Source organism: Micrasema longulum, unplaced genomic scaffold (genome assembly GCF_059751315.1).
Source record: "Micrasema longulum isolate JH-2025_06_02 unplaced genomic scaffold, ASM5975131v1 h1tg002129l, whole genome shotgun sequence".
Lineage (NCBI taxonomy): Eukaryota > Metazoa > Arthropoda > Insecta > Trichoptera > Brachycentridae > Micrasema > Micrasema longulum.
The window spans coordinates 26,866-46,019 of record NW_028279294.1 but is presented as its reverse complement, the minus strand read 5'-3'; the positions used below and the strand labels follow the sequence as shown (position 1 = coordinate 46,019).

At 34.2% G+C, this 19,154-nt stretch overlaps 2 protein-coding genes across 3 annotated transcripts; one reads left to right on the top strand and one right to left on the bottom strand.

The window, feature by feature from the left end:
- Positions 1-954: 954 nt before the first annotated feature.
- Positions 955-8,755, top strand: LOC148272977 (serine/threonine-protein phosphatase Pgam5, mitochondrial-like). 2 transcript variants are annotated; one of them, XM_088239312.1, is made up of 5 exons: positions 955-1,283; positions 2,734-2,909; positions 3,907-4,130; positions 6,317-6,450; positions 7,437-8,755. In XM_088239312.1, exons 1-5 carry the CDS (start codon positions 1,114-1,116, stop codon positions 7,585-7,587), a joined length of 855 nt encoding a protein of 284 aa, XP_088095438.1. In that variant the 5' UTR covers positions 955-1,113; the 3' UTR covers positions 7,588-8,755. The 2 variants fall into 2 exon arrangements, with proteins under 2 accessions (XP_088095438.1, XP_088095439.1); XM_088239313.1 differs by having other exon boundaries at positions 966-1,283; positions 6,320-6,450.
- A 2,903-nt stretch (positions 8,756-11,658) lies between these two features.
- LOC148272976 (neo-calmodulin-like) lies at positions 11,659-18,544 on the bottom strand. Its single transcript, XM_088239311.1, has 5 exons — positions 18,418-18,544; positions 16,602-16,745; positions 14,442-14,630; positions 12,317-12,373; positions 11,659-11,883 (listed from the first exon to the last, which is right to left on the bottom strand). The coding sequence occupies exons 1-5, from the start codon at positions 18,503-18,505 to the stop codon at positions 11,831-11,833; spliced, it is 531 nt and encodes a 176-aa protein (XP_088095437.1). The 5' UTR covers positions 18,506-18,544; the 3' UTR covers positions 11,659-11,830.
- Positions 18,545-19,154: the final 610 nt, after the last annotated feature.

Genomic DNA, 19,154 nt, shown 5'->3' with positions numbered 1-19,154 from the left:
TAACCTTGTAAATCTGGCAAACGTCAAACATGCGACGCGCGAAATGTTTTGTTTTTAAAAATTTAAATTATATTTTAATATAATGTATTTAAAAAAAAAAAAACGGTCCCGCTAATATGGCAAAATCTTGGTGCACGTAGTGGTGAAAAAAATTCGCAAGCCAAAAGGTACATTAATTTCTTTATCACCCACTAACGACAACAAAGAAAAAGTGATACAACAGCTGCGGTGATATTCCAAACGCTCTCTCGGCAGTATTATCTCGCGTATTTACATACAAAATACAAGAGAAAAACTGTTTTCTTGTGCCGCGAGAGCGATTCAGAATAGCACCCCTTCTGGATATAGTTTATTTCGATAGAAGCAGTGACTATGTTAAAATATGCAAAACGGTGATATTAGAAGTGCAAGTACTTAATATTACGAGTTGAATTTTCGTAGAGAGTAAAAAGCGAATGCAGTTTCTACAATCTATATTTTCCCCGAATTTTACTTTTACTATTTCAATAAATTGACGATGATTTTTAATTGTTTCAATTAAAAAATTTAGTTCGAAGCACGGGAGTTGTCGATTTCTGTCGTGAGTGATTTTTTTAGACGCCAATGTCAGTGCAATGCCACAAGTTTACAATTATTATGTTTGCAGGGAAATTAAACGTTTAGAATAGTAAAATAAGTTAGCAAAATGCATTCGATTTGAGGCAATCCAAACTCTGGCTTTCTAACATTTGGACATGCTGATTTGACCAACACCGAAAGGTACTGATTTGAGATTTGACTCTTGAATTTAAATTTGAATATATAATATATATCTTATTTTGTGATTTGAATGGCAATCAAATTGTTGACCGCAAAATGCTTTTCTTTTATAGCGAATTTATAAATAAACCATCATATTGTCTATGCTATAACACTATAAACAAAAATATAGAAAGCCGTACTGCCTTTTTCTGTGGGTGGGACGACTTGTCTGAATTTTGCACAAATTGGGTCTGGATGTTTCCGTCAGTCTCATTTAAAAAAATAATCTTGTGACAATTTGGTTTCCTCCGACCGACATATCTCAGGGCAGAGAAATTATAAATGTAATTGTATGTTCTTACATTAATAATAATGGCGACCTTTTCAAGAATACAGAGATACGCTCTTGTGGGGTTAGGAGCTGCAGGAGGAGCGGTTATTTATTACTTTTCTTTAAGACCGACTTCCAAATCTAATGTAGTTTACAATTCATGGACTACAAACTATACCCCGTCGGTCAAATGGGATTACAATTGGGACCAGTAAGTTAAATATTATCTTATAGTTCGCGAAAAGAACGTGCGAGCGACGTAACCTAAGAATCTATATATTTTTAAAACCTTGTTTATTTTGTCGATACCCGTGTTCTTGCCCCATTTACGTAATTATTACCACGTCTAAAATATTCAAATAATGCCCCTTTATGTTATCACGTGATAAAAAGTAGTATATTTAATATAATATCATGATATTTTCTGTCATATTTTGAAAGTCTAGGTATTGTAAATCGAATAAACATATTTGATACTGAAAAATACAAATCTTGATATTTGATATAAAAAACATTTTGTGTTCCAAATATCCTACGATTCTACAATAGCTCTTTCCTAGCAGCCCGTGCTTGACAAAGTCTTTAAATTTGGTTGTTGACAAAGCCTGATTATCAATGGGTACTTTGTTTTAGAAGCGTATACAGTTTAAGGGAAAAGAATGACTACTTTTTGCAGTCTAGTTGTGGGCACAGTTAGTTATTATTTATTTATTGTGTTGATACTATGGAAATCTCTATTCCTTTTAGTTATTAACATTTTCGTGCACGTACATTAAATTTTGTGACGTGACTGTCAATATGTTGATCTTGGATTTATGTTATATATTGTCCCCATTGAAGTTTAGAATCTATTTATATATTTAAAACTTCAAATACAAAGAATAAGTACTTTTTCGGACTTATTGCTAAAAGCAAAACCTTCCAGCCAACCAAAAAACAGACCGGTCAAAATAAGAGATTGGTCAAAATGTTGTCCTAAAAAACCATAAATATATATCAAAAGATACATACATATGTTAAAATATTAATAAAAAAATAAAAAATAACAGCTGTTTTTTAATTTGAAGAATAAGGCTTGCACATATTAACATTAATAGACACCTTTTTAAAAAAAAAAAAAAAAATTCATACTGCAAATAAATTCTGTTTTCATAATATCAGCATATGTTAATTTTCTTTTCTTTTCATGGTCATGTCATGCCATATTAATAATTGAAAAAGGAATGGCCCACGCTTAGACACTCAAGTCTTCATGGGGATTTTTCCAAATTATGTTATAGCTTAATTTTTAAGATGTATTTTTGAAAGTGTATGTAAATATAGGTATGGAAAATAAACAAATAAACAAAAAAAAGTCTTTTTGTCATGTTGTTCTTCTTCAAACAAAAAATAAATGGTTTAAAAAAAAATTCTTTTCTATTTATTTTATTATAATGAATAACCAAAGTTAGTGCTTCAAATATCAATTTTACATAACATTTCGTTTAAATAATGAGACGTGAGTTATTTTATCATTTTATTTATCTAGTTGATTAAATCAGCACGTCTGGAATAGTTGTTTTCTTAAGTCTGCTCTCGCAGCGTGGAATCTGCCACAATTCTAGTTATGACGATAAATGTCAATTGATATAATATATCAGAGAACTCTGTTACCGTTGCAGCCGGGACCCCAAAAGTCTAGTGAAGCCGAGTAAGGGATCCCCCGAGGATGACAACCGGTACAATGAGAACATGGAGAAGGTCACCCCGAAGGCCATCCGCCACCTCTTCCTCATCAGGCACGGCCAGTACAACCTGGGCGGGAAGACAGACAAGGAAATGGTCCTCACGGAACTCGGTAATAATAACAGTTGTTTTATACATTTTTTATTTCTTTCACAATTTCACTTCTCTAACACTAGTATAGGGTATCTTTCGTTCTATCAACGAGAGATCCTTTTAATATCCATTCACATCTTATTTTTTATCCTCCTCTTTCACAGTAGTAGCTGCTCGACTGTGGAATAATCTGTAGGATTAAAGTTGTTGTTGAGGGTTGGAGCTCCTACCCCCATCGGAGATGGGGGTAGGAGCTCCAAGACACTAGGTTTGTGTTTAATGTGTATTCACATGGCTAATAAATATACGGAACTTTTACAGAACACGAGAGAGTGGACTACACGCTGGAACTGAGTGACTGTGTTGAGCTGACTTGGTTGGGCTGACTCTTTAGGCTGATTTGCTTGGGCTGACTGGGCGTTACCAAGCCCTGCGGTCTCTTTATAGGACACGTTGCTTTGTTATTCATGCCTCTAGGGCATGAATGTACTGCAGGACGTTTCTCTTATGTAGACAGACGTTTTATGTGCAATACTGTTAGTCTTCCAGAATGTAATGTATTGTATTCAATATAAAATGATGACTCGCTTCATCGGTCGTTGCTCTATATCTCAGGTGAAATCATTGCACGTGTGTGTGTCATTGATCAATGGACTACTACCTCCACAAATCTACCCTCTAATGTCAGAAACACCCCTTCATTTCAATCAGGATCAAAATGTCATTGTTTGAATATACAGTCGAACTTGGTTATTACGAGCAAGATGGGACCGATTGAATTTGCTCGTTATAAGCGTTACTCGTTATATACTACTACTTACCTAAGTAACTAAGCATAAGACTGATCACCTTACCTCCAAGATGATCAAGATACGCTGCAATTGGAGTACCAATTCAGTGCCCAATGCATCACTTGGTTTAGATAGGGAAATTATTACGACCGAAAATTTAATGACATTTAAAGTTTTTTGTTATTTTTTGACCCGTTGGTCGATTATAAATGCCGGGTTGTTCAGGCAGGAAGCAGGCGGTGATGACCGGCCAGCGGCTGCGCGAGCTCGGCATGTCCTGGGAATGCCTGCAGAAGTCCACCATGACGCGAGCTCAGGAGACGGCGCGCCTCATCGCAGAGCAGCTGCCCCCAGAGCTGCTGGCCTCGCACCGCGACTGCTCGCTGCTGGAGGAGGGAGCCCCCGCTCCGCCCGAGCCCCCGGTGGGACACTGGAAGCCGGAGCCTCATGTAAGTCGCCGGATTTAAGGTTTACGAAAATAAATATTATTTCTCCTATTGTCCATTTGTTGTTAAGTTGTAGTTATTTTATTGATCTCTCATTGGCTGGTTTAAGCAGCCACTTTATACCCTGTGTGACATTTACCATTCTGCCTATGTTTAAACATCCACATTTCCTCAACTCATCCGTCGGTTGACTTTTGTGAAGTAAATTAAATTATTAAACATCGGACAATCAAAAATGCTATTCAATGTACTTTAAACACCACAAAGACTAACCTTACCACTTGAAAAATTACGCTGGGGACAAATTGAAAATGAACCTGAAAAGGCACATGATGACCACACTTACCAGACAAGACGTAACATGGCTAGACCTTATAATATTTCTAATAATGAAAAAAAATAAATTAAAAAGAGCTAAAAATTTAATTGATGTACATAGCTGTGTGGTTCTTCATTCTAATCATTTACATAATATGTATTTAACTTGTATTAACTCTTTTTCTGTGATATATTTTGTTGCCTTTTTAAAAATATTTCCCTTTTTAATTACTATAAAATAAAAAAAGTACTTTCCTATCTTTTACAGAATATTTGCTTTTCTCTTTCTTATTTATTATAGGAGCACAAAATTCATAAACATTTCTTGTATACCCATGAACAGGCCATGCCTTTGTGGTATTTTTTGTTCACTATTTTTACTGTTAATATGTATTTCATTGCTATGTATTTTTTTTTTTTTTTTTAATACTCTGTTTTACCTCTTATGTATATTGTAAAAAAAAACAAAAATTCATAGACATGCTCTATAGAGTAAAATATTTTTCAAAGTCGTGACACGAAAAAGAAACTATTTATTTTTACCAGGGCTGCATTATATATCCTACCAAAAATTGGAGGATACTCATTTTTGGTACATAAAAAAGTTTGTATTTTAACGTTAACAATTAACATTTGTTCTTGGTGGATCTCAATCAGATTCTTCCCTTAAATTCATTATAATTTCTACCCATTTATTTCATTCACTTATTTTATTTTAAAAACGTATTTCTATCAGCGCATCCCTGTAATTAATAAAAGCTTCGCAATTGCACCGCTAGGCATAGTTTGATGTTTTCAAAAAATTATATTTATATTTGAATATTAATTGTTTTAAGCTTTGATAATCACTCATGAACAAATACTTACCAATGAAAAGTTACAGAATCCTTTTTACAATGTTTATCCGAAAGTTTTTTACACGCTTTCATGACACAAGTTTTGGTTTCGATTCTAAACGCCACGCCTGGCTGGAGGTCAAAGAACGACTAAATACACGTTGGGCATGAGTTAAGTGTCATAATTTTCGAGGGTTCAGGGCGTGTCCAAGTGTATTAATATTTTGTTTATTTATATGTACGCCCAATGAGCATTTTTAAGGACATATTTATACATGGAAAATTAATATAAAGGAAAGTAGAAAGACACAATGGTATATAGTAGACTTGGTGGGAATGGAAGCGGGAGAGAGGTGTTTATAATTGAATTTGATTCAGTGATCGTTGGAAAGAAGACAACTTGTTATCAAAGAAATCAAGACTGGTATGTTTGTTGATAGACCTAAGAATTCTGGGCATAGGGGAATGAAAATCATAGTTCTATGGTTATCGGTGTGAAAGAGTTAGTTTTGTCTGAGGTTTCTAGTTAGGATATTTAATATGTTATGTATTTCTGCATTTGGGCATATAAACGTTTGCGATTATGCCGGCTGTCAACATCATGTTTTTCATTTTGGAAATGACACCTGTGGCTGTCAGTCCAAAACACATTGGTAGTGAAAAGACGGGTACAGCCTATATGAGACTGGAGTAATTATATGGTAAGAGAAGATATTGTGTCCCTATAAAAACAGCAACAAAAGTGTCCTAGCATGTTAGTCAAATAAAATTGACTTAAACCATCCTCTACGGTCCAATCGGAACTGAAATATTAAAAAAATAAAATATATGCCCATATAAGTTTTTTTTTGCGATGTGTTATTATAAAACCATGTAAAAAAAATGTAAAACCGGAGTCTGGTGTATAATAATTAAGAGGACATTTGAAAATCATTAGATAATTTCCTTTTATATTATTAGTTTCTAATTTAAACATCCTCGAGTTGTCGCGTTTCCTCGGCAGTGTTGAGTGAGGTGGTCTGTTTGTGTGTTTAGCAGTTCTTCCAGGAGGGGGCGCGCATAGAGGCGGCCTTCAGGAGGCACATACACCGGGCCCCCGCCTCGCAGGAGGCTGACTCCTACACGCTCATCGTGTGCCACGCCAACGTCATACGCTACTTCATTTGCAGGTAGAGCCTCATCTAAATAAAAAACATAACCCTATAATTGAATCAATTTAACATAAAATAATTATGTTTTGGAATTTTCGAAACTTTTGTCAATCCCAAATGAGGGGGTTTTGTGCTTTCTATGTACAAGTGGATTCTGTGTGTGAAATAGAATCCCGGATGTGTGTTTTCCACTCGATGGCTTATCTCAGGTAAATATCCTGAAAAAGGAAATCGTTTTCTAGTGGTTGGCTTATTCGCCTACCATTCTTGAGGTACTGAGTTCGATTCCTGGCAGGGTGGACGTAAAATATTGGGTTAAGAGGAAACTCGGTCTGACTTTTCTACATACGAACGTATTTTCTCCCTAGATTATGGCCTAGAGCAGTGATTTTTTTTACACACCATAGATATTTACCACTGGCGTGTCCCTATCATTTTGTTTTTTTTATAAATTGTGAGTTATGGGAACTAGGGCCATCCAAAAATCACTAAAAGCGCCCAGCTTTATCCGCTGTCTTCGGACGTACGGTATACAAATTTGGTTACTATTTTTTAAAATGCAAAAGGTATGGACACAGGAAATTTTATTCTGATCCTCTTTCTTAAAAAAAACAACCAAATCCACTCAGTTTTGATGTTGTAAGTTGTTTATTTTGTTCGCACTTACTTACTTAGAATAACCGTCAAAATCGTGTTTGCCATTTAGAAAATGATGGCTAAAGCCGTCAATCTAAAAGACACATTAGTAGTGAGAAGACGGCTATAGCTCATGTGAAACTGAAGTGATTATATTACAGAAGATATGCCCGTATATAAAACAGTCTGCAAAAGTGTAACAACACAATTTTCTGTATCTTTACTTCAAACCATCGACCACGGTCCGATCGGAAGTGAGAAATATTCCAAAATATATGAAAGTTACGATATGTGTCCATACGAGTGGAGCCTTTTTTATGAACATTAAACAGGCAGAATGGTGAATATTATTCTGTGTATAATTTCAGAGCTATGCAGTTTCCGCCGGAAGCCTGGCTACGGATATCGCTAAACCACGCTTCCATCACCTGGCTCTCTGTCCACCCCAACGGGCGCGTCATCCTGCGCTGTCTCGGGGACACGGGACACATGGAGCCCAAGTACATCACCAGTCGATAGGAATCACCGACTATACGATAAGTTTAATAACTCCGCATGTTCACCAGATATTTCTCGGTAAAACTTCGTGGGTAATCATTTCGGTACAAATTGGCTCCTGTTTAACACAGGGGATTCGTTCCACACAATACCGCGCAATAAAAGTTCACCGAGACATCTTTTTACACGGCTTCAAAATAATACGGTTTAGAAAAAACACGGTACTGATGAAGTATAGAAACATTTTTGAACATTAATTGAACAATATGTATAGTAATACTATTTGTTTTTGGAGTTCCTCAAATTGATCTTTTACTTAGTCTTTTACGAATCTTAAAATCAATGCCAAATATTAAAACATTGAAATCTAAATTGAACACGAGCCACTTTATCCTGACTCTGTAGAATATAATATTGAACTTTAAATAACTTGTTTAGAAAATAAAAATGAATGTAAAACAAACTCCCTCTCTAAAAACGGGTTTTTACTCTATTAGAGAGGTAGAAACGTTATTATTAATTATCTATCTACATACCCTTTTTAATTTTACACAGTATTACCGTTACACATGATTAAATTATTCTTTTTTTTTCCCGGTGTTATCCAAAATTATAAAGTACACGAGTCCAGTGTAGTTTATAGTTTTGGAAGGCACAAAAATTAAATTATTTTTATAAATCTATAAACTCACGTGGTCGTCCTTTATGAATGCCACTCCTTACGAGGCTGGCACATTGTGAGAAAGTGGAGATGCAGTGGTACTGTTTGTCAAAAATATTATCAATGAGGAAGTTGAGTGGCTTTTCTTTTTTTTTATTAACTCTTAAAAAGAATGACGCCGATGTAATTTACGAGTTAGGAAGTAAACCAATGTTTTATTGGGTGTATTTTATGTCATTATATTGCGGCAAATACGTAGAAGTATAAATATATATAAAATGCTTCCATTTTTTTTACATGTTTTACAACCGTAATTAGCGCACAATTTACACTGTTGTTAAATGTTTTATACATATTTTATCTATACGAGTACTATTTTATACATTTTTATAAACTGGAGTCAATTACAAATAATAATTAAAAACATTGTTTTATAATAATGATACTCTGAATCATTTTCTCTCGCTATGAAATAAGTCTGAATATTTCTGTGGCATTTAGGTAAAGAGGTACAAGCAACATTAAAAATCCGAACCGAAAAACACTCACCCGATCAAAACTGCAATTTTTTAACGATGTTTTGAGTGCGTCCAAATGTTTGTAGACCGGCTGGATGTCCTCCCTTAGAAGTTATTAAGATTTAAATTTTTGCCACAGAGGGAAAACATTTTTGAAAAATCCAGCCTGTCTACAAACATTTGGACATACTCAAAACATTGTGGATTAAACTAACAGGTATAACAAGTATAAAAATTGAAAGATTCTTTTCAAACGTTGCCTAGCAGGTGAAACGGTTCAGCCGGATGAATTTCACCTACATAATAAAGGTTTCAGCTCTTTTCCTTTACAAAAGTCAACAGATGGAAGAGTTAGGGAAATGTGGATGTTTAAACATAGGCAGAATGGTGAATGTTACACAGTGTGTAAAGTGGCCACTTAAACCAGCCGATGGCAAGTCATAAGCCCTGCAAATGCCTAGACTTCCATATTCTTTTCTCAAAAATGTTTTCCCTCTCTGTTACAATAAATTAAAAAATGTTATTTATGTTTACAATAATTAATGCTTTTAACAAGTGCAAAAATATCAAAAAGTTTATCATCATCATCATTCCCTTTCCGCACTCATTGGTGCATAGGGCACTGCATTGGTACATCTGATTTGTGTACATAACTGATGCACAAAACTTAAATTAAGTTTTTGTACCCGTAGACAGTGGAATTATGAAAAGTTGTATTGATCATAATTCAGTCTAAAAAATCTAAATCTCAAACAATTTTTTCTATTGCATATTTAAATGATTTGGGCACTCCCAGTGACAATATTAAAGTGCGCATGGAAACTAACCGAAATTTAAAAATGCAATATTGTTTAAAGAATTTAGCAATAAGTAATTAATTGTACATTTTTCTAAACATTGAGAAATGAAAAAGTAATTCTACTAAATATTTCCTTTAAAGAATGGTTTATAGTAGAGATGATTCATTATGAAAATAATTTAATGCATTTGATTACTAAATTTATTCGAATGAAATTCCGAATACGGTAGTAATTCATTTGAATGAATTAGTGAATGGATAAACAAATTAATTTGTTATTTGAAAATGCCATAGATTTTTCAGGAAACCGGCCACCCAGGATGCAAATTCATATTTTATTATCGCCCAAACGTCTCTATTATCTATGGAATACCGGAAATGAAGATTCATTAAACTAATTAGTTTGATTATTTCATTCATTAGATTATTTTCATACCTATAGTCATTAAAATATAGCTTGATTAGAATAACAGTTGTCAGAAAAAGTGACGACATAACTTTGTAGTAACGTCTAAGGAGTGATTAATATTGACACATGAAAAATTATTAGTATCTGGCATGTTAATTAATTTTTTTAATACAATGCTTGACATATAAATCAACATAATTATGTAAAATCAGCTTAAAAACAAAAATAAACCTAATTATTAACGACGTTCTTACAAGGTTACATCATTTTGCAAAAATGTTAGAGATGGGACAAATTGATCAATGTAAATCGATCGAATAAAAAAAATTCTTTTGATGTTGTTCATGAGAAAAGTATGAATGTCTTATTCTTTGGTGAATACTTGTTTTAAACACACTATAATAGGCTTGTTTTTGTGTTTTTATATCAATTTTCGGAAACAGAGTTTCATGTTTGCATGAAAAAACTCATAAAATCGATTTGATCGGTACATGGCCAGTGATCAGTACTTTACCATCACTAGTCACATTAGTTTGACAGCTGTCATTTTAATAACGCTATATTTTAAGGACTATCGTTTACAGTATTTTGAGTCGATATTTTAAAATTTCAAATCATTTGTTTGTTTTTTTGCAATATTGGAGAACATCCGATTTTGCTGTTGATCTTGTTTTTCATCCTTTGTTATTGGTATTTAAATAATGCTATATGAAATCGTAAATAATACATTAAAAAAATTCTCGAATATGCAAAGAATTGGGATTTTTATAGAAGCAGGTGGAAATAGATATGTAACTCCTTGAAGTAATAGTAAAATCTATTTTACATTTATAGTATTAAACAAGTCATTTTTACTTTAATTTGTATAATTTTTAGATATACGCATATTGATATATATTATATAATATGTAAGTGTGTATGTAATGTTAAATGAATTAAAGATTTTATGTTCTAAGTCAATAGTTTATTTATTTTTTAATCCCGCCTCCTGTTAAAGAATTGGAATCTTATTTTGCCTTACCTCGTAAACACAATATTAACAAATAAACAAAATAAAAGCAATGTTAATTTAATTTTGAATGACTTTTATTTAAAAAGTTACAATTTCTTAGGGTCATATCGTCTAGGTAAGTTCGATTCCGCGTATGAGCCAAAAAAAATACAGATATGTTTTTTTGGCTTTTTAAAAAATTAATGGGACAAGCCAAATGGCTTATAATTTATTAACCTTAATTAATTTAACCAGCTCCTCGCCAGTGTTTGCTATTGTATACTCCATCTGTACAAAATTGTAAGGATGTAACTCGTGTGTATCTACTCAATAAATAACTTTAATTTTAATCCATATTTCTCATTTAACCTCAAATCAATTCACCCATCCATACAGGAGCATGTGGATATCACCAGTTGCCTCCAGGAGACCCTATCGTCAGCCAGCACTCTCGCCTCTTCCCACATAAATCCAGCGTCCCCTAGTTCTGCCGAATAAAATCGAAAGATAGTCATCAAAAGTAGGATCAAGTGCTAAAATAAGATTGGTTGGGGGCCTCCGTGGTGTAGTGGTCAAGATGGTTCTGGGTTCGATTCCCAGTGAGCACACAAAAATTAAAATGTGAATTTTCTCAAGCCTAGGTGTTCTGTGATGTAATTCACCACTGTAATCGGGCCTTCTGGCCTGTTGTGGTGCAAAAAAAAAACATAGAACTAGAATATATAAAGATTTATTAAAAAAAGATTTACATACATGTTATAGTATACTTAGTGCTGTATGATATATATGTATGATATATAAAAATCCTTAAATACATTGCAATATATAACATGGAATCAAAATGTCCAAAATTCTGTAGAAGCTTCGGTAAAAGGTACTCAAATATTCAACCCTCTAGGTATTTCTCATCGTCGTGTGTTCCCAGCGCCAGCACAAATTCTGTAAAGATAAAAAAAACTGAATTGTTATATTTCCCAATGCTTGAAGTTGGGAGTTTTAAGTAGATTTGAAATTGCTTTAGGGCCAGTTGCACCACTAACATCTTTAAGTTAAAAAATGTTTACAGTTGAATAATTGTTGCGTTTTCATCAAAGCGGGTTTTATCAATATAAAATATTTATATTACATTTTTCATGAGAAAACGAGGAAGATCTAGAAAAACATGATATGACCAAATCCAACAAATACTTAATGATGGACATGTAAAAAGTCAGAATGTAGAGAAAGAGAGGTCTGTATGCAAATACAAAAAGTGATATGGCATTCTATCCTCTCTGCCCACTCCTACGGGGAAACAGCATGATGGTCTTATTGTCGCTGTCTTTATTTTACCGTTTTATCGATGTAATCATTATGAAAATATGAAACTCACCATTAAAATCGATTCTTCCGTCGTCATCAATGTCCACTTCCCGTATCATGTCTTCAACTGAAATAAGATGAAACATATGATTTAATAATCAAGCAATATTTATTTTCAAGAAAAATCGGGAAAAAAATAAAATATAGTATAATACCTCCAATAATAATAATAATTATGATAATTGTGAAATTTTTATTAAAACACATGGGTTGCATATCCAAAACATATTTCTTAAAACAGTTGGGTAAAATTATTCTAATCTTGCATAATGGCTGTAGTCTGGTAAAACGAACGCAAAATGAGGAAATCATACGATTTTGCCATTTTAAAACGAATGTTTTTTTTCAATCGTGCAATAATAAAAAAATAAAAACAAATAAATTTGATAAAAACAATAATTTTTAAAGGTATTTTCATTAAAAAATATACTCAAAAGTTTTATGTAAGTAAAATATAATTATTTAGATTTATTTCAACAGAGAGGGAAAAAGTTTTCGAGAAGAAATTTGGAAGTCTAGGCATTTACAGGGCTTATGACCTGTCATTGGCTGGTTTAAGTGGCCACTTTACACACTGTGTAACATTCACCATTCTGCCCATGTTTGAACATCCACATTTCCTCAACTCTTCCATCTGTTGACTTTTGTGAAGTGAAAGAGCTGAAACCTTTATCACGTGGGTGAGATTCATCCGGCTGAACCAAATCACCTACTAGGCAACGCCTGGAAACAATTTTCCAATTTTTATTGAATTAGTTGAATTACTACCTGGTAAAAGAAGAAGTATAAAAATTGGAAAATTGTTTCCAGGCGTTGCCTAGTAGGTGATTTGGTTCAGCCGGATGAATCTCACCCACGTGATAAAGGTTTCAGCTCTTTCACTTCACAAAAGTCAACAGATGGAAGAGTTGAGGAAATGTGGATGTTCAAACATGGGCAGAATGGTGAATGTTACACAGTGTGTAAAGTGGCCACTTAAACCAGCCAATGACAGGTCATAAGCCCTGTAAATGCCTAGACTTCCAAATTTCTTCTCGAAAACTTTTTCCCTCTCTGTTGAAATAAATCTAAATATGAACAACTCCCTAGGGAGGAAATCCAGCCAGTCTGCAAGCATTTGGACATAATCAAACATTGTTAAAATATAATTACTTTTAGACCGGCAGATTACGCCATTTCAAATTTAGACTAAACTTAGGTATCTGGGAACTCAATAAAGACTAAGTATTGAACAAAAATTTGTTGAAATAATTTGAAGATAATAAATTTTACATAAAAGAAGCGGCGGCAAAATTTAGATTTTTGTTTTTGAAAAGAAATACAAGCATTTTAAATCACAAATATTTTTGTGACATTTTCCTTTATTTCTACTTAAAATTATGCCTTCGGTAATACTTAAAAATAAATAAATTTATTGAAATACGTACGATAAGTATAATATGCGTAAATGTTAAGTAGGTACCTACAGTAAATAACACAGTACGGACCATATTAAATTTGTAGGCATCTTTGAGCATTTTTATATTGGTTGCTAGTTTTTTTATCTTCATAATGTGTTGATATAATGCTATTAAAATACATATTAGGTACTGGTGAATAGCAATAATTTCTTAGTGAGGCTCAGCCTCACTTGCTTCATATGCTCCTTCGTCCCTGAATGGACTAACCTTTTTGAGGAGTTTTCTTATTCCTCTAGAAAACTGCGGCAATACTCCACACTGTTGGAATCTTCGTTTTCTTTTACAAAGTAAATTTATTTTTGTTTATTATTAATTATATCATATTTTGCCATTAATTCTACGTATTTTGCGATGCGTTTTGTACCAAAATCGATTTGCGACGAGTTCAAAGCGGACATTGACAAATTCTCGTTATCAAATTGTTTTTAGAAACTTTATATAGGTGCGAAAGGGACAGGATTGAATTTAGCGAGAAAAAAGGAGACAGGTACGTGATTTTATTTACGCTGTGACACATTATCAAAACGGCTTAACCCTAAATTGTATCGCCAATTATTTTTTTCGTGTTATGCCTTGAATATATTGTTGTAATGTACACAATTTTTGAAAATTTGTACTTACCAACTTGTGCCAGAAACCCGACGATTGCATACTGATGTATCGAATTAAACTTACTTTCATCTTCATTCAAATCTTCTCCGAGACATTGAAGCACCACCCTCAGATCAGATGCGCAGATGTATCCTCGGTTTTGTTTGTCAAACACTCTGAAGGCGTCTCTCAGCTCTTCATCTTCCTCTACCGATGGGCATCCCACGTTGCACATGATGATCACGAACTCTTCAAAACTTATAATTCCATCACCTGAAAAACAATACCATTCAAAATTGCTTGGCATGAAATAAATCTAAAATCTATTGTGGAAGCATAGAATTGAGAATAGTCCAGAAACCGCATACGCGCATCAAACAGAAAGCGACTAAACTACTCTCAAAGGAATAGTTTTACGTTTTGACCGTTAGTTTCTTAGGAGACGTCGCTCAGTACGCAACTCCCGATTTAAATTCAACTATCCCGTGTTGTGTCGTTTAAAAATGTAGAAAAACTGCTGGGATAAAAAAGAAACAGGATGGGCTCACGTTTCATGTGTAGTAGTTTCCGCGTGTACAATAACATTTTAGAGAACTTGAAAATAAAAATAAATTATCTTTCATTTGTATTATGATTATATTTTTCGCGACCTGGCAACATTACGCGGCGACTTCACGCATGCGCGCGGTGAAAGTGTGGGTGAAAGTGGGGGAATTATTGGACACAGTCCGATGTATTCAAATATGATTCTACGCTCCTTCTGGACTATTCTTAATTCTCTGGGTGGAAGGTACGGATTGTGTAATCCAGAAGATGAATCAAATTTATTCTCATAGTGGAAACGATTTTATCAGTATTGAATGTATGTGTGTGTACTTGAAAATGTATATTTTATACTTGCAAACTGTTAGATGCTATAGAAAACATAAAGTTACAACAGAGATGGAAAATCTGTGAAGATCTATTGTGACGGGTCCCCGTGAATAGTTCTCGCCCTCCAAGCCCAGGTCTAGAGCCTGGATTCTGTGTGGAAGGCGAGAGTTAACATTTCGCTAAATCTCCTCCTTCAAGCCCAATACAGATGTTCAAATATAGGCAGAATGGTGAATGTTACACAGTGCGTAAAGTGGCCACTTAAACCAGACAATGACAGGTCATAAGCCCTGTGGATGCCTAGACTTCTACATTACCTTCTCTAAAATGTTCTTCATCTCTGTTGTGATATGTTGAATTATTCATTTACTAATTATTTCTATTTGTTATGCATTTTTGTTTATATTTTATACTATTTTGTACTTTCCTGAGACACAAACACTTTTAAGTCACGCCTGAGTCTTTTTTAGCAAGTTCAACCTGAATCGTTTTATTTTTTTGTTTTTTTAATGTATTTTTCAAACTTAAATATAGGTACATAGTCTAAATAAAGATTTGCAAACTGTGAAACAACAAACAGACCTCGGAATAACAATAACAGATGATTTAAAATGGGAATGTCACATATTAAACAACAAATAAATCCAATTCAATTATCTACTTGATAAAAAAAGCCTTCTCATATATAACACCGAATATGCTACTAAATATATACAAAACCTATATGAGACCTACTCTCGAATACGGGTTTCAGATATGGAATCCCTATTTTGCTAAGCATATCAACTTGTTGGAAAGAGTCCAAAGACGAGCTACAAAGTTGTCGCCGAGCCTAAAACGGCTTCCATAAGTGGAGAGACTGACAACTCTCGGTCTCACAACGCTGCAAGAACGGTGAGAAAGGGGTGACCTGATAGAGACATACAAGATACTCAACAATCACCATTGCTGCCCAAATTTGGATCCCATGTTCGAGCTTGAACAAGATGCTCGTCTTCGAGGCCACAGTCTCAGGCTGGAGAAAACGAGATTCAATCTAAATCCACGGAAGCATTTCCTGAGCAATAGGGTTGTTGATGGTTGGAATAAGCTGCCACAAGAGCTGATCCCGATGTGAAGTCTCAATGTGTCAATCAAAAGTGTCAATATAAATCGCAATATTGCAGCCATTTTGTGGCATTATAATGTACTATTTGACGTGTTTGATAACGAATATTTATAAAAAACATCTTCACATACATATGTATGTGTGTATAATTTTTTCTGACAACGACCCTCTACGAAATGGCGGTAAAAAATAAATGAAATCTGACATTGGCCCTTTTTCGATCCGAGCCACAGAATTATTAGTGACAGTGTTATGCAAGTTACCATCTGTATCCACTTCTTTGATCACCTCCTGCAGTTCATCCGGCCGGGCAAACATCTGAAGACTTCTCATAATTTGATTAAGTTCTGCCAAATTGATGCTCCCATTCTGGTCTTTGTCAATTACAAAGAAGGCATCACGGTATTCTGGAAAATAAATATTTTTTTTAACCATTTTTTTAGCTAGACCGGTATATCGATAGCTATAACTTTGTAAAGTGAGGCCCCCAGAAAATGCATTCATTTACTTCTTTGGGACCGCATTGAAAATCTAATGTAAAAGTAATTAAACATTAAAAAAAAAAATTTAAGTTTATTGTTGTGCACACAGGGCTATCTATGTTGGTAAAATTACAGTGATATTTTTACAGCAAAACATAAACCTAACAAAGCCCCAATTACGTACACAACACAACATAAAATATAATTTCTGACAGGACAACAAAATTTGACGAGAATATGTTTAACGCACGACTCCATTTGTATTGGTATCTCCATAGTTTTGAATAAGGAGTGTGGTTTAAGAAGACATTAGCGTGAAATGTGGTGTTTGCTTTGTATCCATTTTTTTCCAAAAAGAGGCTAAATATTATTATTGTCAATGAGACTCAGCTTCCGTTTGTAGCGGATAGCTGAGTCGTTAAATAAGTCAAGGTCGTTCATCTTCGTAAATATAAAATTAAAAAATGCTTTTGCCCAAAGCAGGCTGAACATTAAATAACTTGAAGTTTAAAACATGTAGAGCGGAATGGACAGCGAAAGACGGCTAAAAATATTTACAGTGCAAACGTTGGTGGATACAGAAATAGAGGAAGACCGAGAAAGACATGGTATGACCAAATTTGTTGGAAAATATTTCAAGATAGACATGTCAAGAGTCGGAATAATCGGCGCGCGTGGTTGAGATAATGTACGAATGTAAAGAAAGCGAGATCTGAATGCAAAGATAGAGTGATGTGGCGTTTTGTCATCTCTGCCTACCCTTACGGGGAAACAGTGTGATGGTTTGTTGTTGTTGTTTATTTATTTATTTATTTGACACTTTATATACATATAAGGCCGGGCATATTGCCTTAAGGCAATTTCTTCCTTCCTACCCAAACCGTTCGGTTTGAGAAAATTATAAATACATGGACATATTGAGTCTTAAAATTTTATACAAAAAATAAAAACAAAGATTTACAAAACAAAAATATATTAAAAAAACACTTTTCTAGAAGAGAGGAGAGGGGATGGGAAGAAAAGAAGAAGGATAAAGGAACAATTTAAATGTTTAGAAAGTAATATTTTAATCTTGACTTAAATGTAAATAAAGAAGGGACGTCTCCAACATTAGTGGGTAGATTATTCCACAATCGAGCGGCTACTACTGTGAAAGAGGAGGAAAGAAAATTAGAGCTATGACAGGGTATTAAAAGGGTTCTCTCGTTACTAGAACGAAGAGATAGTCCGTGTTGTGAAAGAGGTTGGATGAGCTCTCTCAGATAAACAGGCGAACTGGGATTATTTAAAATATTTCTTGTTGTTGACGTTTAAAAATTTAACCAGCTATCTTCTTCTTCTTCTTCTTCAGCCTTGTTCTCGCCACTGCTAGATGGCTGCCTCTTCCGGGCGTTTGCACTCCTTTCTATCACTCGCCTTGATCATCCATGTTCTATCGGATATCGAAGATTTTTTGTAACTTTTCAACACCTCTTCTGTTTAGCCACGGTCTCCATGTTATTATTTCGGGTGTCCACCTGTCATCATTTTGTCAACCGGCTACGTTGTTATTAATTTTATTTTTAAAATACTAGTAATTTGGAATTGTAGCGAATACCTGCCATCTGTCTGCGCGTAATGCCGAGCTCAGCAAGCGGAGTTCCTGGCTTTATTGTCAGGGTGATCTTACGGCGGAGTCTCTTCATTTCCGAAGACTTCTCGACCTAAAACAAGGGAAATAATACAGAAAATATGTGAATAAACTAAGTTTCCTGAAAATGTACGAAAAAAATAATAGAAAATATTTTAATAAAAACGAATTACTTTGAACGACGTCACTGATTCATATGAATCAACCAATGATAAGAGAGTTATGGAAGATTTCCGGTTGGCTTGCTGTCAATGGACCAACGCACAGAACTGATCGAGAATAAGCGGAAGAGAACCTCTGACGTCACACACGGAGTTATTTCAGAAAGACAAAACTTAAAAAAATCATAGCGCTGATAATATGATATAAAAAAAATATTTTTTTTGGCTTAGATTAATAGTCTATCAACAAATATTTTTTTTTTAAATGACTCAACTTCCTCGTTGTGATTGCAAAACATTGTGTAATCGATACATGCAGTGCCCTATGCACCATTGGGGCGAATAAAGGGTATAATAATTATGATGTTACAATAAATGACTCGCCTGCAGTCTATATTGAATGCTACAGCAAGACTTATTTTTGGAATCTCTAAGTTCAGTCATATCACTCCACTACTTCGGGAATTACAGTGGCTACGTTTTCCACAGAGGGTGGAATACAAGCTCTGTTGGCTTATGTATAAGCCACTGCACAACTCTGCT